General features: G+C 36.6%; 2 protein-coding genes across 2 annotated transcripts in view; one reads left to right on the top strand and one right to left on the bottom strand.

The window, feature by feature from the left end:
* LOC106958254 (uncharacterized) overlaps nucleotides 1-5,303 on the bottom strand; it is a 10,354-nt gene extending 5,051 nt beyond the window's left edge. The window contains exons 1-7 of the mRNA XM_015050049.1: nucleotides 3,147-5,303; nucleotides 1,932-2,237; nucleotides 1,513-1,782; nucleotides 937-999; nucleotides 784-828; nucleotides 585-698; nucleotides 81-137 (exon numbers count right to left, since the gene is read on the bottom strand). Of these exons, the coding sequence (XP_014905535.1) occupies nucleotides 81-137; nucleotides 585-698; nucleotides 784-828; nucleotides 937-999; nucleotides 1,513-1,782; nucleotides 1,932-2,237; nucleotides 3,147-3,222 (931 nt within the window). The 5' untranslated portion in view covers nucleotides 3,223-5,303. The remainder of the gene's footprint in view (nucleotides 1-80; nucleotides 138-584; nucleotides 699-783; nucleotides 829-936; nucleotides 1,000-1,512; nucleotides 1,783-1,931; nucleotides 2,238-3,146) is intronic.
* A 464-nt stretch (nucleotides 5,304-5,767) lies between these two features.
* On the top strand, nucleotides 5,768-20,834 carry atf6b (activating transcription factor 6 beta). Its single transcript, XM_015050048.1, has 17 exons — nucleotides 5,768-6,089; nucleotides 9,637-9,716; nucleotides 11,754-11,835; nucleotides 13,169-13,228; nucleotides 13,309-13,388; nucleotides 13,763-13,970; nucleotides 15,123-15,284; nucleotides 15,487-15,656; nucleotides 15,994-16,173; nucleotides 16,708-16,790; nucleotides 16,990-17,205; nucleotides 18,043-18,150; nucleotides 18,584-18,683; nucleotides 18,883-18,950; nucleotides 19,555-19,654; nucleotides 19,746-19,830; nucleotides 19,930-20,834. Exons 1-17 carry the CDS (start codon nucleotides 6,017-6,019, stop codon nucleotides 20,220-20,222), a joined length of 2,148 nt encoding a protein of 715 aa, XP_014905534.1. The 5' UTR covers nucleotides 5,768-6,016; the 3' UTR covers nucleotides 20,223-20,834.
* Nucleotides 20,835-21,335: the final 501 nt, after the last annotated feature.

Here is a 21,335-nt window from a genome sequence, read left to right as displayed (position 1 = left end):
TATCCACATGTGGATATTTGCATGATTTTTTACAAGTGTATGTACACTTTTGACCACAACTGTATAAGTTATTTACGTACCAGTCTGGGCGTTATATGTCATCCACAGCTGCAGCTCAGTCTCTTCTCGTCTTTTTGCTACAACAGAGAAACGTCTGAATTCAGGATATGTAAGAATATGAAAAGAATGCACAATGCTCATAAAATGTCACCCGTAGTAACTCAATTCACTATATTAATAGTGAATTCCTAATATAGTGAATTAGGAATTAGCTGATTAAAATCTTTATCCAGATGGCTGTTAATCTGCCTTTAAGAAAAGGTAAACTGAAGGCTTCTGCTCAAGATTTGCATTCCTAGATGTCTGTTAAATCAAACATTGAGCTGAATAGATGGTAGCGCCAGTGACTCAGCTCCTAAATACCTGATTAATGGCTTTAATGGCCATATTAGTATCACACTTCTGGTTATAATTACTTGTAATTATCTTTTTACAACGTTACTATTCATCCTCAAAGCTAAAACTGAATTAAAGTAAAGTGAAGATTAATCAGATAAATAACCAAATAATGCATAAATAAACACCTGCATATCTGTGTCTCCTTCTCTTTCTGCACTTCATGCTGGTGAGGAAAATACAGACTAGAGCGATCAGGACGATCATTAACCCCAAACCAATGACAGCGACCAGCAGCAGAGCTAAAAACAAGCACAAACAATGATCATTAAACCACAGAATAATACTGAGATGATTTCTTATTGCTCTTAACTGTGTGTGGCTGACCATTCTCTGGTCTCTTCTTTGGTGAGCTCTGTGTTTCAAACACAACTAAAAACAAAAACAAAATGTAAAAATCTGTGCATTGCAGAATTTCTTTTGTGTCTTTAAAAAAAATAATAAACAGACTGAATGTATGATTTTGAAAGGAGAACCTACCTGACACAGCTGAGATTGTTCTTATTGTGGTAGATGACGGGATGCTGTCTGGCACAGGATGCTCTGAAATGTAGTTCTCAAATTTTAAAATCTACCAGTTGACAAGCATTATGAGTAAGTAATTAAGTATATTTTGCTGTCAATACTGACAACAAAAATGTCATTTAGAAATTATTTATTTATACATTTTGTATGTCTTTTCTGTTCAAATCCTTCTGTTGGTGCTTAAACACTGACCTCAATTTATTTTTCCTTATTTAAAGGTGGAATCATCGAGAATTACAAATTTGCATTTCTATGGAATGAATTGTATTTAAAAAAATATAAACTATTTATATTTCTAATCAATTACTTAAAAAGGAACAAGAAATTGCAAATCAAAGCAAAGATAAATAGGTCTGCAAATACATAATAAAGAATAATAACAGAAAAAATAACAGTTAGAATCAGGTTACTTAAAAAGACTATCAAATCTATATTTCAGTTTTCATCATCAATAATTCAGTTGTTTATTTTTTCTTGCTCTTACTGCAAAATTTTGGACAAAATAACCAGTTAAACATTTGACCGTGCTACCTTCCAGGACGGTGAGTTTTGCCTGTAGAACTCTGTTGCACAGATACTCTCCAGCGTCCCCTGGCTGCAGCTTTGTGATCTGCAGTGCGTTATTTATGTAGCTCAGGCGACTCGCGTCTTTTTCTGCTTTCCCTGTACCATTTCTGAAACGGGTGAAGATAACCTCCTCCTTCTGCCCTTCTCTCTGTCTAAACCACTTGTGTTTAGACTTAGAGGAGCCTCTGCAGGGAAGCAGAAGCGTCCTGCCTGTAGATACAGTGAAGTCATGTCCTGGGGGTCAGAAGCAGAATGATGACTGACTTTTAGTTTTTACCACTTTAAGGATTGCAGTGTACAGTTCAGGAATACATAGCCTCTCATATACAATAGTAAGGATGTCCTAGCTGGTATTTAACACTGTTGCTGCATTCTCATCATACCTGTGAGCACCTGCAGCTCAGCCACCAGCCGCTGGTTGCACTCATACTCTCCACTGTCTGAGTCCTCGAGCTTCAGCATGCAGAGACCACCATCACCCAACAGAACATAATGCTGACGGTCGTGGTTGGTCTGGTAGCTGCTCTGCCGTGTCACCAGGATCCTCTGGTTCTGATGAGTCCAGATCACATTGGAGCTGGCAAACCCCCCACATGGCAAGCACACGTGATGACCCTCCAATACGGAAACCCGGATCACTTCTGATGGAGAGAGACTGGCCAAAAACCTGAAGCTCTTAGCCTGAAGATCTGAGTTGGAAACCATTATTATATTTATGTTCCAATTTAAAAATAAGTTTGTTGCTCTTATTGCTTATGAAAATCATTTATTTTACTCTGGCGTTTGCAATTTTCAATAAATTCATACATGTATGTAGTAACTAAAAAAATTCAGTTTTGCTTCAAACTTAATTAAAATTAAATGAAAAAACATTTAGTTTTTATTTGTGATCAGTTAATTATTTTTGAATTTGAACATTATTTTGAGACAAGCAAACTGAAGCTCTTGAGATTCCCTCCAAATTACAAGGAAAAAAAAATTATTATACTCACTCAAATGTTAGTTTATAATTTTAGTAGTTTATCTGGATGACTCTAATATTAACTATGACAGTCACACCTTACTGGAAGTCAACTTTTAGCCTTGTGTCCTGTCTTGCTTGCACTTCCTGTTTTATCTCATGGAAACATGCTCACTGTCATCCACTAAGACTAAAATAATAACTGTACTGGAAAATTGTGACAAAACTTTGGGACATGGTGGTGTTCAAAATAAATAAATAAATAAATAAATAAATAAATGTGAAATATTTTTCAACAATATTGACAAAAAAATACAGAATAATATTTGTAAGACCTTCATTTTTTCTGTACTGTTTCATATAATTATATTATAATTCTAATGGCATTACAAACGAGGTAGTTATTCAATATGCTTTAGTAATTTTTTACACATGATAAAATATTTGAACTAAAATTGTAATTCTTTATGGGAGATTTTATGAATTTAATCAGTTGAAATCACCATGGAAAAAGTAACACAATAAAGCTGAATATCAATCATCAAGTGTTGTGATCCATTATGAGCACACATTATTAGCTGTATGATCAATATAAATGGTATTTAGAAGTATAAAAAAAACAGAGATCTGTCTGTACCTGTGGAGTTTTCAACACCGTCGATCACATCAGGGATCAGGAACCAGACATGACAGAAAATCACAAACCTGAGCATCTTCACCACAAGATAACAGAAAATATGACTGCAGGGCAGAGGTACTGTTGCCGGTTTGTCAGGAAAAATGAACCTTCTGTCTGTCTCAGTCTTTTTTTCCACATGTTCCTTCTGTCCTCCTTCTGTCCTCCTTCCTCTTCCTCAAGCTGAGACCTTTTACATCTGAGCATTAGAGGCTGGGAAAATGGGAATCTGAACTCTAATCATGGCTTTCAGGCTATACTTTAAGATTTAAGTAATTAATTCTGAAAGTATTCTTGGGTTTTCTGTCTGTGGATATGTAGGTATAAGGTGACCAATCACAAACAGAACCACTAAATTATAAAGGAGTTTGAAGAACGCCATGGACATAGATGACAAGAAAGACATGAAATAATAGGCTGACTATGTAAATGTATCCAATTAAAACAAGATGCCATTTTGAGAATAAATTATGTAATTCATGAATCTAAACACAAGATACCAAGAAATCCATAAATAAAAAATAACTGCACTTGACCTAAACAGAGGATGCAACAAAGGACAACAAGGATCATAGGCATCAAAACAAGTGATGTCTGACAGGAAATGAACGTACATAGTGACAGTGACAGTTGATTGCATGATGTTGTTAACTTTGCAGCCATCTCTCATTCTGAGCCGGCATGTGGTGACAGTGGAAAGGAAAACTTCCTTTAGCTGGAAGAAACATCCAGCAGAGCCTGGCTCAGTCTGAAAGGCCATCTGCCTCTGGTGGGTTTGGAAGACAGAGCAATCAATCACCAAAACACCAGGACCCTGGTTCAAAGCAGCCTCTATGTTAATAAAAGTTAAGAGTTAAGAGTGTCTTCATCCAGGAGAGAAAAGTTCAGATACGTTCTGTGCCAATAATAAAATCTATATGAAAAATATTAGTGGCAAGAATATCCCCTTTATTTGCTTTATTTGAGAGAGTCTCAAGTGCAAGTGCCCAGTCAAGTGCCTAGAGAGAACATGAAATAATGAGCAACCACAGCTGCAAATAACTTCACGGATGATTAGCATCATCACACTTTCTAAACAGAAGTCAGAATCAAAATTAGCTTCTTCAGCCAAACTTGTGTCCAAAAACAAGGAATTCACATTCTCATAGTGTAGAGACAGTAAAAATATCTAAACTGTAAAGGAAATATGATAAAGAAGAGAATAGCAGCAAAGTACAGCACAAACACACAAGAGTCTTAACATCCAATTGTTGGTTATGGAATAAGTTAAGATGAGAAATGTGTTTAAGGCCTTAAATTGACAGTTTTTCTTTCTTTTTGCAATGATTTAAAGATTTACTATGTCTTATCTGATTTTTTTTGTCTTCAGAGAGAAGTATTGATGCTTAAAAAAATAATAAATGTATTACATTTATCCCTAAAACCGTTTTAGTGATTACTTCTGCATCCTAGGTGCACAAAGAATTATCACAAATCCTCTCTCCCACCAGCTGTTAGACTTCATCACTATTCCCAAAAACAGTCAAACTCATTAAATGTTTTCTTCACTGCTGTTATTTTCACTTTTTCTCATTTCACAAAATTACTGCTGTTATTTATACAGTCCATTTTCAATTTCTCTGTTCCTGTTTTCAATTTACAAATATACACATATTATACACTCTGAAAGAAAATTATCCTAAATTTCTTTTGATTTGAGTGTGCTATTTTTAATAACTGAATAGTATTCTTTTTCTTGCGCTCCTCTTACTGTACAGTTTCAGTTTTTGGACTTTTTTTAGCCTCAATTTGCATATGCATGCTTCCATTTTACACTTGATACCCTACAATAAGACAACAAATGAAATTTCTATTTTTTGAAAATGGTAAGTCAAAAACAACTATCTAATGCATACTAAAATATGATGCACAAATCTCAAATTTCAAAATGATTTTTAAAATGTATTGGACTTTACTTTTATGGAAACTCAAAAATTGAATCTGTGTCTTACTTTTTCAAACAAACTCCCCCTCTGATGAAGCAACAGCCACTGTGATTTTACAGTGCATGACTCACCTTCTGCCTAACTGAAATTGATTTTTAGATTACCCTTTCCACACTGAAAAAGCAAAAGTTTTAGTATAACCACCTCTTCCCTGTTCGGTTATGTAACAGCTCCAGCCGGGCACATGCAGAGCATTTCAAAACTGGTCCTAATCCCATAAAAATCAATGTTTTGTAAATGTTTAATTTTTTCCTAAAATTGACAATGAATGTTTGGAAAACATTCTAGTCTGATACAGGCCAGCTTTTCTGTTACAATGCTTGAATCCACGTGAGACTTCTCATAACTATTTTTGTTTGCACTGGAAATTATCGCGTTGTTTGGCTCTGTGTTATTGTCACTCAAACATCCGCAATCTTATTGGACGGAATCCTCTTTAAAGGGATGTCCCACAGGCTCCTGTTTAACAATAGGTTCACTAACTGCCCAATCAAAGTCTTTCGGCAATTTCATTGGTTCTTATCTACGTCGATCAGAGCCTTCTTTACTCTCATTGGGTAAACCAACAAAAGTAGGCGGTAACCTTCTGGAAAATGCGTTTCCTAGTCTGTCATATGCAAAACGAAACGAAGGATCGATAACTTGACTGGAGGGCATGAAAAAAATCCAGTTTTCTACTCGATTAAAAAAAATTCTATTACTTCATGTCGCAAATGGTAGCCAAATCTAGTATTAGCGCGTTAGCTTGAGGATAAAGCTAAGAGTTTTATCTAGTCTATGTTTGTTTAGCTGCTGTTATCACGTCTGCAGACTCCTGCTGTCCAAACACACACCGCCTTTGTGGCGATGACTGCGGATTTACTGTCTGATCTGGACAGCCGATTCTTCGCTGATAACCTACTGACGAGCGAAGATTGGGGTAAGGACACTTTTAAATCCCTCTATAAATAAAGATAAATGGCTAAAATTGTCATTACAAGCTAACTGGGTGCGCTAACTGCTGCACCGAGGCGAGGCCAACAGGGCGTTACAAGATTTTCATTTCAGTTTTACACGTTTTTAATGTTTATTCCCGAGTCTTACAACTGTAATTTATATTTCAGTTGGTTTTCATTGTGATACGTGTTGCACGCGGTTTTAGCGTTACTCTGAACTTGCTTCCTCAATCATCTAACCCGGACGTAGCTGTTTATCATCCTCACACTGGCTGGGAACGTGATCGCACGTTTTACATAACCTCCTCTAACTTTTTCTCTTTAAAATTGCCGCTTTATTGACTCTTGTTGACATGATTTTCATCTAAACCTATTCTTAGTTCAAGAAGAGTTCCCGCTATTTCCTACAATCTATCACTGTGTTTTAATGATACAATACTTATCAAAACATCACTGAAGATTGCAGACGTTTAGTTGCTAATAGTCAGAATAACACATTTCTAATCAAGTTTGCAGCTGTAACATGTGAAATATACTCCTGTAGTGGTTTTGGTAAAACAATTTGGAAATAAATTGCTTAGCATGGGATTATTTTTTATTTTTATTTTTTTTAACTAAGCCATGGTTTTACTGCTGCTGGAAGAAGAACATACAATGTATTGTTGTGATGCTAATATTTTTTTAGCAGGTTAGCCCAAATTTGAATCCAGTTTTGTCTCATCATCAATATGTGTTCAGGACAGTCAGTAATATTTAACATCTCAATCATTCGTTTCAAGTTCAGGTGTGAGCTTAAAAGATGTGTGAAATTTAGATCTTGTGCCAAAACTAAAATCTAATCAGCAATTTAAAGAAAATATTTGTTAGTCCTTATTGATATGTGTTAGACTTCAGTTCAATATCATTATTATGGGCTGGTTATACTATTAGAAAATGATGTTTTAAAAACCACTAAATTGTTTCTTTGACTTATTTTTACAATTTAAAGTGGTTGTAATAAAATGCTGAAGAGAGTTGTAGCTACCAAAATTTTCTTTAGTTTGATGTAGATCAATCCTTCTGCCCCTTCCCTCACCTATTGTTGCAGACTGCTGGTCAGCTGGCTGAATAAAGGCTACTACTGTTTTCCATAGCTTACAAGAAAGACAAATTTAGACGAAACGGATAGTTTGACTAATTAACCAGCTGACGTCATCTTGTAGCACTTTATATTGTTTTATAAACAGCAGAATGACAAAAAAGTCAAAATAGTTAAATTTAAAACAGGCATTTCAACACTCATTTTAGATTATGTTTATAATGTTTTATTTATTTCTGTTTTAGCATTAAATAAAAAGAAATGCGTTAATGCTATGCATAAATATAGTGTAAATACTGCGATACTGAGGTATTTTTACTTAAGATCTTTTTATTATTATTATTTCTTTTTACTGAGAATCTCATAAGGGCCTACATTTAACCCTCCTGTGGTGAAATACTTTGCTTTTCCCACCTGTAGCAGACTGACTGTAGCAGTCGACTCCACCACATCTCAACCAATGTGCTGATTGATATCAGTCATGTTTATTTTTAGTTGGTGGTTTTGACAGTTTCTAATGAACAGTCAGTAGATGTGTTTGAGACTTTTTGTTGAGGTGTTATTTGCGATTGCAGCTTAAAGTTTAGACTTGATATGTTTTCTCTGTTTAACTCTGTCTGCCCACTCCGCCTCAGATCTTTTAGGTAAATTTGACAGTCAAACTGAGCAGTTTTATGGCTCACTGTGGACCGAAGGACAAAGCTATTTCTCGCCCCTTCCAGTCAAGTAGTAAACGTGATTAGATTTAGGTTAAGGGTAGGTGAATCATTACTTACGGCTGGCAGAAAGTAGGTTGAGTTGAACTGCTTCAGAAGACACATTTACGATTTCCTGCAATCTCAAATTCTTGCAACACTGAAAAGTTAAAGTTCAGGAACAATCTTTTTCTGCTTTTTAGCGAGATCATATAGATTATGTTGCATTTCTTTATTCTTTTTTCAGTAGCTCAAAAAGGTGACTTCTTTCATGTAATAAGCAGGAAAAGACTTAAAACCTTACAGATACTTTTCTTTTACCAATTACTTGACTTGTTAATGTAAATTCACTTGAGTAAGTATAATCATTTGCCTATGGAATTTTAAAACTGATTTAAAAAATGTTTCTTTTGATTTTTTGTTCTCCTTAACAGAATCTGATCTCACAGTAAAAGCTGAAGTGTCCCCATTTTATTTCAGTTTCAAAGTCCAGTGTGTGGCTCATCAGAGAACGCAAAGCATGATGGGAGAAGTACCATTTTCTACCACTTTGCTTGTTTCCTGTAAATGAGGCATAAAATTAGCTTTTTTACAAACAACAGCGCTTGTGTGCCAGACTAAATAGAAACATGTCTTCATATCTCCTGATGTGATCTCATAAAGATTCGTAGTTGACACATTTATGTGTAATATCTCTGTAGATTGTAGCTTATTTTGCCACCGAGTTTGATAAAGATATTAAAAAACACATTTACATTGTTAAACTTCTGCCTGAGATTTAGTTTGGCTGCTGTCAGTGAACATTGTAACTTTCTAAAATATTTGTGTCACCTCACAGATTTCTCCTCCTTCTTGCTGGAGGAATCTAGTTCATAAGCGTTTATCTGATTCTTCTCAAATTCCTTTAGTGAAGGCTTTTTAACATGTGAGAGGCAACGTTGTACATCCATTCAGCCATCACAGTTTGTAGAAACAACTCATTTGTTAATTCAGATTCTGAGCGAAGGAAAAAAAAAAAAATCTTTCATCCATATAGAATTAAAATATCTGCAACAAAATAATAGAAAAAAACATTCTGTTAGAAAATTAAAACAATATATGAAGTAAAAAACATTGAGAATATCACATGTTTATTGTCACTGTTAGCTAGTAATTGTTAGCAAAAACGTTAATTCGGTACTATTGAAAACAGATGAAATGGTAAAAACTAAAATGACTCACTGAACTGGATTCTGTCTCTAAATTGTTTCATGCAGTTCTAAACTGTGAATTAACATTATGTTTCAACTGGCTGTTGCAGACCTATTTATACATGTTTCAGGTTTTGCCAGGCAGAAAGTCACAAAGATGCTCCTGGTTCTTTCAACTCATTTATGTGAGAAGACTGAACATCTAGATCAAAATCTTTGAGGCTAACAATAAAATTTTTGTTATTTGCTGTCCTCTAATTGTGTTTTGAGGTTTAACTTGTGAAAGAACATTTGCATGCAGTTTCAGTCAAACTGATGCATGACTGAATCTGTTTGTGTCTCAATTTTGTTTCTTTCAAAGCGTTGCCTTCTTGTTGGATTGAATGATTTTTGGTGATGTTTCGGTAGTGTTCCCAAGTACTGTTTTTACATGTTCAGAGATGCAAATAAAATGGCTGATTTGACTCTCCTCTGGTTTTGGACCAGCTTGTTTTTCGCTTCATCATCTGCCCCTGAGTTTTGTTCCCTGCTCTTTGCTGATGTTTTGAACATTTTGTCTCCTCTGCAGATGCCTGCCTGTTCAAGTGCGAGAGCATGGAGGAAGGAGAGGACGGGGACTTCAGTCAAGGCTTGAAATACGAACCATCGGTACGGTCATGAAAATATGTCTATGCATTGCAGCTTTTGTTTCACTGCAGCTGACACTCAGCATTCATTGCTCAATTTGAGCCCTTCTAAATGATAATTCACTCTGTACTCTCTAAACTTGGATGAATTGACTAACACTCTCGTTAAAACTGATACAAAGAATATTAGTACGAATAATTCTCTTAGGATTAATGAGAATAAATAATCTGAATTATAATTTAGGGGCAGAGATATGAATGTTTCCTGCTCCATATAATGTAGAGATATTAAAAATGACAGTAAGTTTGACAGTTCAGATTGTTAGACCAGTGAAAAAAGCAAGTTTCTCTGCACAATTTGTGTCACAAAGGAATCAAGTGAAGAGAACAGAACCATGGTTACAGATTAATGTTTTTAAATGACGTCCAGGTGCATCAGTTTTTACGGGATAATTTAATCAGACTTCGTCAGCTCAGTTTTATTTCACCCAATCAAATGGATTAACTCTACTTCCTGAAAAAAGAACTTATTGGATAGATAACAAGTGCAAAAAAACAGATTTACCAGAACGTGTCCTCTTATTGTTTAGCTGTTCTTAATATTTTTTTGTTCTAATTATTCTAACAAGGACATTAGCTTTTACTCTAGTGAAGGCTATATTTTGAGTTAACCTTTTGTAATTTTATTTTATTTTTTGTCTGACAGTATAGAAATGCATTTTCTGCTGACTGTTTAGTTACGGTTTAGTTCATGAAAGTTTAGTTATTCACAAAAAGTTGCAAAAATTTTAATTGTTCTACTTGATTGTTTTATATCAAATCAAATCATATCAGGTCTGTCTTTGGTGTTCTTGTATCTGTATTGTATTAGATCAGTTACAGTGTATTGGTTAACATACAAAAGCAGATATACTGTATAAAAACCATAGGCACATATTAACCTGTGATGCTCAGGTTTTTCCTTTCTGAAAATATAAAAAGGGAATATCAATTATAGTATAATGCTTATTGTTGTAAAAACATTTTAATTGTAAGTAGTTAGTTAAAAATAAATGTTTGTGTTTGTCTAGCAGACAAATTTGACTGGAATTTTATATGAAAAGTGAAGTTTATGTAGAAACATTGTTAAATTGCTGACACACTAGAATTTTTCTGTTGTATTGGCATGTTCCTTATTTTCAGCTATGTAAATTTGCCAACTATCAAAGTATTTTTATTTCAGAAGGAGTAGAGGCTAAATGTAACAAAGGAAGGAACAATATCATTTAGATGTTAATCTTGCATTATCTTTGAAAGATAGCTTTATGAATCTGCTTTAACATTTTATTGCACAGTAGTGAAGTTTCTAAGGTTGAATATTTTAACAAACTACAGTGGGAAATTACTTGTACATTTGACATTTTTCACTAGTTTGCTCAGGATGTGTTCAAATGCTTGAAGGTGTTGGATTTGGCATGGATTCTTGTTCCTGGTCAGTGCCGAGCTACATCCTGGTTAAACCTGTACAGTTAACATCTTGTGCTTTGTTTTTTTTATTAACAGAGTGGCTGAAAAGTCAAACAAAGTGCTGACAGTTTGCAGTTTTCTGAGGAACTGGTTTAGTGATGGTTTTGATGGAATCTCTTTGCAGTTTGCTGACTCGGTCTGCATTGTAAGGGTTACAGCATCATGTCATTGAGTTCTTTAAACCCGATTATAATGTAAATGTCAATTCCTAAATTTTAAGTTTATTTATCCACAGACTTAGTTATTTAGGCAGAGATTTTCTTTTTAAATGCTTGTAACCAGCAGCTGCAGCAAACTATACAGAATACAGAAGTCATTGGTAACAAACTCTTGGGTTTATATACAATTATAATCAGGTTGTCGAAGCAGCAGCTCACACAAATGAATGGTCAGGGCACAGTGCAGGCAGATGGTGTGTGTCGCCTGACTGAGTAACACAAACACACACACACACTCAGTTACACACACTCAGACACACTAACCCTGCAGTTGTTTGGACACGTTTCCTGACTTTTTCCACTTCACTCTCTCTTTCTCAAACCTCTCCTCACAGTTTGACAATGACCTGGTGCTCACCCTCGATCCTGATAACCGCACGTCGCCATGGCGATACCTTGACGACAACCTTCTCACAGGTACACACCGTCCGGTCGCCTGTGGCTCTCACCTCAGGGCCCTTGGATCACATCGCTTAGCATTTTGGTTTCACGGATCAGTCGTCTCTGCAACACGAGACGCTTCGTTCTCAGCCTGTGGAAACTTTCAGCTTTTAGAAGCAGTGACTCTGTCTACATCTGCAGGTCTCCTCATCCTGTAGGCTTCAGTGTGAAAATAAAAACGTAACAACTCTAATACTCAAAACCACTTCTTTTTAATTGAAAACATACTAGCTGAACAGTTTAAGCTTACTTGTGTTGTTTATGTGGTTGCATGGTTCTTTGAAATCCCAAATGAATTCAAATTAAAGGATCCGTGGCATTTTTATTCATTATTTATCCATACAAGATGTAACTTTCTCACTTTCATGTTTTCTTGCAGAGAGCCAGCAAAGCTCAATTTACTGAATCTAGTGCTGTTTTGCTTTCCTTTGTCTGAGAAACTTATGAATACAGACAAAAAATCTTCTCAGGAATTTAACTACTCACCTGCTATACATCAAGTATAGATACTTCTAAACTTACAACTATAATCCAAGAAGACTGCTTGAATAAAATGTTTGGTTAATGATGATATTTAATTAAATTAAAGTATATAAAATCTATAATAATATTTGGCCTGTTGGATTGTCTTTTTCATTATAATTGATGCTCACACCTGCAGTAGATTTATTTATTTTTTGTAGTGGTGGCAACAGATGTCTTGCCCACTATCTGTAATGTTTTCCTAACATGGTGCTATTTTATTCTCAAATGAAATAATTTAATTTAATTTAAAGCCAACAAAGAATTAAATATAAGGTGGACATTATCACTGTATTAAAAGTTATCAAATCAGATCATACAAAATGGAAAAAAGATTGACTCAGGAAGCTCAGTTGAGATCATTGATTTTGCAGAAATCATTGTCTTTCGTTCCATGAACCAGCTTTATGCAGCTCATTGTTCCTGAGAGGTGTATGTACAGTTTACCTTTTTACCTTTTTGACAAAACCAATTATTTTTGATTCAGGCATAGCATTAAGAAAGAGAATCTGCTTCAGGTTTTAATTATGTTGACATGTTTATTAAATGTTATTATTTTTGGCAGAACTGAAGAAATCCATTGATATTTGCTATAAAATCTGTTTTGCTTTCCTTTAAGGGCAACATTTTCATTTAGCAACATTTTGAAAGGTTTTTGCTCTTCATTTAACATTAAGTTTGGTGCATGCATCTAATTGCATTTAAAGGGCTTTATTTATCCAGTCATAATGTTGTTTAATATCACAACATCCGTCTCTGTTTGTGTGCTTGTTTCGATTCTGTTTAGGAAACACTTCGGTGATAAAAAATGAGATGACATTGACGGAGCCGCTCCCTGTGGAAATGTGTAAGCTGAGTTTGTCCTAATCTAATCTTTGCACATTGTGTTTTCACAGTGTTTCCACTGGCTATGTTGTTTCTGTTCAGTGTTCCAGGTCAAGGCTGAGCCTCCCTCTCCTGCTTCCTCACTGGAGTCAGATTGTTCGACCTCGTCTCCTGACCCACAGGTGGGATTTTTCAGATGATTGAGGAGGCTGTTTTATCACACAAATAGACCAACGGAACTGTTTGTGTCATGATTTGGATGCTTATCTTTTAATATTTGCTGCAGACTTCTGCCCAGGTCCCCCTTGAAAATGAGATCTGGATCTCAATGGGGTTTACCTGGTTAAATAAAGGAATAAAAAAAAAAAATATTAAAGGAAACTAATAAATAACTGAAGATATATTTCAAAGTAATAGTGTAAAGAGGTAATCTTTATTTATTTTTATTTATTTAACCTTTACTTAACCTGGTGAATGATTAAGAATTTTTTTTATTTACAGTAATGACCTGACTGTGAGGGAAGAACACAAACTTATTGTCCCATCTCCTTTCCAGGTTACAATTAAAGCCGAAAACCCTCCGACTCCTCCGTACATGTATGGAGACGTACTGTCTCCTCCGCTGGGGACGATGGAGGTAACCGTGGCAACGACAGCAGTACCCCCACCCCAGTCCCAGATTCCAATAATGACACAGACTCAGCTGCAGACACCATTAACATCTGTCCAAGCAGTCATCAATGGAATACAGACACAAACTGCAGGTATGTGGCTTCTTCTGAAGCGTTTACTCCAGTATTCTTCTATATTGACACAATAAGAAGCACGAGACAAGCATTACATTAGGACTCCACACCTTTTGTTCATGCAAATCTGAAAACAGGATATTCCACTCGTGCTTAGTGTTGGCAGTTTTTTTTTTTCTTTTCTCTGCACATATCTGCGAGCTGTCAGCGCTAGAGCCTGAATAGAGAGCTCGGTTTACCTTCCACTCATCTGCGGAGGTATTCTGCACACAGACCCTGGGGCAGCCCCCACACAATGGTGGGAGTACTGTATAGGTGTGGGAAAGAAGAAGAAGGGTCTGTGGTGGGTTGTAACCGAATACAGAGTTTTGGATAAATGGAACGTTTCTAGTCTTCATACTGAAAGGCCTTCGGCATTTGGGTAACTCCAAATTAGCTTTAATGAAAGCATGAAGGATCTCTAAGTTATTGCATAGTTCCATCTGCCCAGTTGTCTTGTTTTATAAAGTGTATGTATATTTATGAGCTTTGCTACGTTTTAGGAATTTTATACCCAGTAAAAACAGACATTTCCTCGTTGGGACAAGGATCATAGGAATTATTTTGAAAAGAAAACGTTGAAAACGAGATCAAGATTGGTGTTGAGAATCAGAGGAAAGTTACCAAGTTAACGTATATTTGGTGTCTAATTATTGAAATGGGCAATTGTGATCATTTTATGTGCATCTAAACTAAAGTTTTGTGGATTTTAGTTGTGGTCTCTCACCCCAAATAAACAGAGTGGCTGAGAAGTCACTCTGTGACCAGTACAATCATATGTTCTGATTTATGATGTTATCAAAGGCCCTGTTTGTTAAAATATGAGATTTGCTAACATTATACAACATGAAGTTGTAAAAAGTTTGTTTTGAACTGCTTGTTTTCATTTCCAGTTGTAGCACCAACTGTTCTCCACCTTTTCTTGTTTCTTCACACTTGATGTTGAGGGAGAACTGATTTAAAAAGCTTCTTCTGAACTCAATAACATGCTGGAGAAAGTAGTTAGTCATTTCATCTAGTGTGTTCGAGGAGGAAAGCATTTCAGAACAGTGGTGCACAACACAGAGAAACTGCTACAGAATATATCTTTTTGTGATGTGAAATAACCTAAATGTTTGTGTTTTTTACCAGTCCTGCCAAGCACATTAAAAGCCAGCACCATTCTGAGCACCAAACCTCCCATCCAGCCCCGACCGGTGTGTGTTGCTGCTACACTCCCTGTCCCCCAAAACCCTGCACCAGCGAAGACCCTCATACTGCAGGGGCTGCCCTCCATGGATCAGAACAGACCTGGTAGGACAGTATTGTCCCTTTAGCCGTATTTATACATTTTCTTATTTATTTTGTTAAAGAATGAAGATCTTCAAGTATTTTTCATGTGAAATCAAATGCAACTACCAGATAAATTCCAAAGTTTTTGTCCTCTGATTTTAAATTCCAGGTAAAGTAATTAGCTTTGTGTCTGATCGCTAACGTCGCGCCTTTCTCCCTCCAGTCGTCCTCTCTCCGTCCGTCTGTCTCAGTTCGGCTCCGGCTATTGTCAAAATGGAGCCCGTGTCCCCCAGCATCCCTCCGCACTGCTCCAGCCCAGCTGCCTCCTCAACCAGCAAGCCCATCGTCCCGGCGACCACGCCGTTACCCAGCAACAACTCCAACGATATTGATGTGAGTAGGTGGATGCAGTGACTCACGCTGAAACAAAACCCTGCCAGGTTGAAGGCTGGCTACAATGTTTTGCTCTTTTTCTGTCAGTAAATGTGCTGAAACTAATATCAATACCCACAGTTCATTACTCAGAGGTTTATAAACATCTTTTCATTTTTGCTTGGCACTCAGAGAAAAAAAAACTTTTCAGTTTTTCAGTTATAAATCCACATGATAAAGGTTTACCGACCTCGATCTCTGCTGCTGATTTTAACTCGTCTAGCTGATTTCTTTTCCATTTTGAATTCTGAATCATTTCTGCCTACTTCCTTCCCTCTTCCAAATTTTCCTTGCACAGATGAAGGTGCTAAAGCGGCAACAGAGGATGATAAAGAACCGAGAGTCTGCCTGCCAGTCGAGAAAGAAAAAGAAGGAGTACCTGCAGAACCTGGAGGCTCAGCTGAGGGAAGCTCAGCAGGAGAACGAACGACTCCGCAGGGAGAACCAGGCGCTGAGGGAGAGACTGGCTGTGAAGGAGGTGAGTGGCGGTGAGACAGGATGGACAGGTTTGAAGAAAGAACAAGTTGCAATAATAGGAAACAAAAATATGTAATAAAATTTGCTCCATTCAGTTAAAAGCAGAGTTAAAAGAAGTTTGTTTTTAGGTCCAGTGTAAAAGAGATTCAGAGCTGAATTTAAGCTGTTTTTAAAAACGGCCAAATAAACAAAGAGCAAGCATCTTTATGTCTTTAAAACTACATATGGAGAGCAGCTTTTTCTTCTACTCTGTTGGTTTTGCACCTGCACACCTGAAGAAGAGGAAGAAGCATGTGGTAAACAGGGAAACTTGAATAACAAGACCTGAAGACTGACAGGAAAACGCACAAGAAACAGAGAAACCTGCTAATCCAGTTGATTAAAACAACACAACAAAACTATAAATCATGCAAGCGTTTCCTTTCGGTATATAGCAAAATGGACACGTTTGCAAAATAGAAAGCTAATTTTACACATTTTTGAGATTCAGCATATGTGAAGCAAAATTTCCATTTTTATGTTCTTTGTGTTTCAGAGCAGCGACTCTGCAAGCAACAAGAGAGCAGTGTGTGTCATGGCGGTTCTGCTGTTCATCACCTTCAGCTTTGGCCCCGTCAGGTATCCGCTCATGGCTTTCTTCAAAATATTAGGATGATATGATTTAGTTTAACATCTCAGCTTGTTATTGTGTCATTCAGTGTCCAATTGTTGTTTTTACAAAGTAAAAGCACAAACTATATTGTCCTGTATGGAATATATGGAAAACACACAACGGTCATATTTGAGATTGAAATGAGTTTGGTGTTTATCTCTGCAGCATCACAGACAGGAAGCTGTCGGCCGGTCTGCAGGAAGATCTGGTGTCATATACGGGTCGCCGGCTGCTGGAGATGGAACAGCAGCAGGAGCGTCAGGCTGATCCTCAACCTCTCCAGAAAGTTGAGGACAAACCGGAGAAACCGGAGTCCGGTGGCGACGAGCGGTGGAAGGGAGGAGAGGCGGAGAGATACGCTCCAGAGTCTTATCAGTTCCGGTGAGGCAAATCAGTCGCTGTAAGCACATTATCTTGACATGCAGTGAAAAGACTGGGAATAAACCGAGGCTACAACTTCCACTGTGAAATTTTGATTAATTTTATATGAATGAAATCACACTAAGTTTTAAAAAAAAACGAGCTATTACACTGAAGGCGACTGTTTTCACAACCCAATATCACTTTATGCTAACAAACACAGACTGATGTAGAATGTAGTTTTTTTTTTTTTTTTTTTTTTTTAGCAATACATTGACCCTTATTTAAGGGCTACTCAATGTATGATTGTGTAAATATTGTTGTATTGCTAATATTTCAAAGGACTTTGCAATAAATACTTTTAGTTGAAGTATTGTGAACATTTTTTACTTAAGATAGGATCAAAAGTCATTGCAGAATAAATTCTTCAAGTGGTCAATTTATTATTTTTTTTAAACAACCATTAAAAACTCAAATGCTAGATTTGGTTACTTAAGTTATCTTGTTTTTTTTTTTTCTGTTGTGCAGCGGATAAATGATGCTGTTTGGTCATTTTCTCATATTGGTGTCCCAGTTCTCATTGTGTTGTTTGTTGCACCCTGTTGTAACTCATTGCTATCCAGAATGGGAAACCTGCATTTTATTTAGACACCCAACAAAGCTGCTTCTACAACATATCCCTCACTTCTTACATGTGGAACATAGAGTTTCTCTGCAGGAGTTTTACCAACTTTATTTAAAGAATCTTAATTTAAAGCACAGACTTACATTTAGTAAAAACACGATTATTTATTTTATTTCTCCCAGCAGCTTTCCTAGTGTCTAACCATTGTCCTGTATTTTCTGGTTGGTGGGCAGAAACCTGAGTGACATGTTCAGTGACATGAAGGATCTGGTTCTGCCAGACATCGAACGTTACTTCACTTCCTCAGACTGCCGACAGTTCAACCGCTCCGAGTCTCTCAGGTCAGTCCTGCCCTTTTCGAAATATCTCGTTTTATCACGGCTTCATTTTTTTTTACCACCTCCTCAGGAGAAATTTGTAAACAAATGTTTAAGCCCCTCAAACTGCACAGGGACAAGTAATACTTGAATTACCTTTTGCTGTATTTGTTCACTAATTACTCTTTTCTCATTTCATTAGTAAAGGTTAAAAATTAGTCACATAAACAGCCCTGTTTGTTTCACAACCTGCAACTCATTAATGTGTTCATCTTTGGTTTGATAGATCTCAGTTAGACTTCCTCGGATTGTTTTTGCTCAATCTGAGCAGCTGCTGCACATTTTGTTGATGAGATTATCCATATGGACACACTAAAGCTAGTTTTTAAAAATGAGGAAAAAAAAACAAAACTTTTTTTTCATAGCGACTTAAACTGAAAGATCTCTGTGACTCCAGGCTTGCAGACGAGCTGAGAGGTTGGGTTCATCGACATCAAATCGACAGGAAGAAGTCTGGAGGAAAAGCAAAGACGGCCAAAAAAGCAAAGATCACCCAGGTGAGAAATATCCATATTTTTAAGATATCATCTACTTTATAAAAATAGTTTTGATAACCAGGAAAAGACTCATTAAGATCTCCTTTAGAACACTTTCTTAGCCAGGGAAGGCAGCAGCACGTAAACACAGTTTCAGTTGTAAAGGATTTAACTTGAAAAAATCAAGACAAACCTTTTTTGTATCTTTCTTTTGAAACAGAAAGCTCAACTGAGGAAGGCAAACATTTCCAGATATCTGCCGATCCAGGCTCACCGCTCCATAGAAAGGTACAACAAGACTGTTATTAAGAAGGTGACCTAACTATGAGTAAAGAAGACAGTTTTTTTTTTTTTTCATTTGACAGACTACAGGTGCAAAAAAACCTGAAAAGAAATAATTAATACCAAAATTATCTTATAAAATTCAAGAAATTCAGTTGTTTTCTTCTAAATTTATAAAGTTGAACTTTGAAGTAATCAAATCCTGAATTGGAAGGACATGTAATATTGATACTTTTGGAGCTTAACTACATTGAATTATCTCATTTAACAAATATTACAACCAGTTTCTCAGTTCAAATCAGTTTTTTTCTCAGCAGCAGCTCATTCTGCTTTTTCTAATAACACAAACAAGCAGAAACGCTTCTCCTTTCTGAGACTGGAAACATCAAATATGTTCACAGTGACTACTGAATGATTCCATCTTATTACTGAATTGCAGCTTTGGCCATCACATCTTTTTATATGTTTTTAAAGATGTTTCCTTATCCGTAGTGCTTGATTTGAACTAAACAGAACATTTTTGCCATAGTTCTTACATTTCGGTAAACAGAATATTAATATTTTGGTTTGAGTTTTTAAGCTTCTTCTTCTGGCTCTTGTTCCCCTGCAGTCAGCTGAGGGTACTTCCTGGTCCTGAGGTCACCTACAGCGACTTCCTGGATGCCATTGACCGCAGGGAAGACACGTTCTATGTCGTGTCATTCAGGAGGGTGAGACTATTAAAAACATTTCGGTTCCAGTTTATGATTTTAGATCTTAAACATCAGATGCTAATCAATCAAAATGTGTTGATTCCTGCAGGACCACCTGTTACTTCCTGCCATCAGCCACAACAAAACCAGCCGGCCTAAAATGTCTCTGGTGATGCCAGCCATGTCTGTTAACGGTGAGTCTGTCTGGATATCTAAAACATCTGGAGAACAGGAAATGATGCGTTTACTGACCTGGTTCCTGGGTTTGACCTTTCTGGTCTCGTCCTCCGCAGAGAGTCTCTACAACTCGTCTAAGGGCTACGAGATGATGATGCAGGTCGACTGCGAGGTCATGGACACTCGCATCGTCCCCATAAAGTCCTCTGCCGTCCCTCCGTCTCTTCGCGACCCCACCCCTCCTCCGCCCGCCTCCCAGCACGGTGCTCACCATCACCACGGCAACAACACCTCCCTCAGAGGGCGCCACCAGCACCATCCATCGTCTTCATCCCCCTCTCCAAGGCAGCCTCTGCCCGCCCGAACTCAAACACCCGAATACTTGATCAGCCAATCAGAAGGCGTCTGAGGAGACACAGAGACGAGTCTGATGGTTGAAGGTTGGTGACTCAGATGAAGAATCGAAGGAAATCTTTTTAAAATCTCTTCACTAAGCAAAAAAGGTTTCAGAGACGTTTAAAATCCAACAAAACTGTGTTAAATTCTGTGAGTTTATCTAGCATTTCATCAGCGACGGGTACTGACAGGACCAAATAAAATACTGTCACAATACACAGATCTATTGAAAGAGAATCAAACTGATCAGTTTCAGTTTTCTTTAGAGACTACTCGGTTATTTCCCTTTGACAGTCAAATCTTTATCAAATTTGACTCTTTATCGGACTCTGTTCAGTTTGATGGGGCCACATTTTGAAGTTCTTGTGGACGTTGCATATTTAAACCCGTCAACTCTTTGGTCCTGCAGACATGCTAAAGTCACTAAGAAAATAAGTTATTGCGATATAATCTACATGTTTAGAGGTTATATTCAGGTTTCAGGACATGAAATGTTTTCAGTGTCACGGATTGAGTTTTTTTTAACGGTTTCAGGGTTTAAAACTTTCGTCTTGGGGGATTCTAGGCATATAGAGACATGATGTACATATTTATATACATTGTGATCAATAAAACTGCAGAAATCTAGTGTTCCTTTATCTGAAAAAAGACAAGAAACTTTAAAGGCCTTTACATTTTGTTGTAAATACAGTGTATTTCATAAATCTGATTATTTGACACAGCATTGACAGCTGTTGCATGACGGCGGACACTATTTGGTTAAAAAAAATCTGAGGTGTTTTTTTGTTATTTTTGTAGATGTTATACATTTTTACAAAGGAGTCTTGTTGATTTGTTTTCCCAGCAAACATACACTATATGAATGAAATTGAGTTTCAGCAGAAACAATTTGTTTAATGAGTTTAAGAGTTAGGCCAACGCAAGATTTGAGCCTGCAGATTTGTTCAACCCTTAGTTTATGCCTTCAAAATATTTATTTGCCATTTTTCTTTGAATTAAAAAACAACTAATATACAAACAAAAACTTAAGTTAGGCGATTAAGATGATTTTTTTTCTATGATGTTAACTGTTTGAAATCTTTTTCTAATTTTGAGAGTCAAACACTCTGCCTCGTGGATCAGCTGT

The sequence above is a fragment of the Poecilia latipinna genome, unplaced genomic scaffold, assembly GCF_001443285.1.
Source record: "Poecilia latipinna isolate Pla-1442-1.1 unplaced genomic scaffold, P_latipinna-1.0 Scaffold973, whole genome shotgun sequence".
Lineage (NCBI taxonomy): Eukaryota > Metazoa > Chordata > Actinopteri > Cyprinodontiformes > Poeciliidae > Poecilia > Poecilia latipinna.
Note: the sequence above shows the minus strand (reverse complement) of the source record. Positions and strands in the feature narration are given on the sequence as shown.

Bases quoted from the DNA above. Each gene is read 5' to 3' on its own strand.
- atf6b (XM_015050048.1), top strand. From the start codon at position 6,017: ATGACTGCGGATTTACTGTCTGATCTGGACAGCCGATTCTTCGCTGAT. The intron at 9,717-11,753 runs GTACGGTCATGA...CTCTCCTCACAG, and splicing joins GCTTGAAATACGAACCATCG to TTTGACAATGACCTGGTGCT. The intron at 16,791-16,989 runs GTATCCGCTCAT...TTATCTCTGCAG, and splicing joins TTCAGCTTTGGCCCCGTCAG to CATCACAGACAGGAAGCTGT.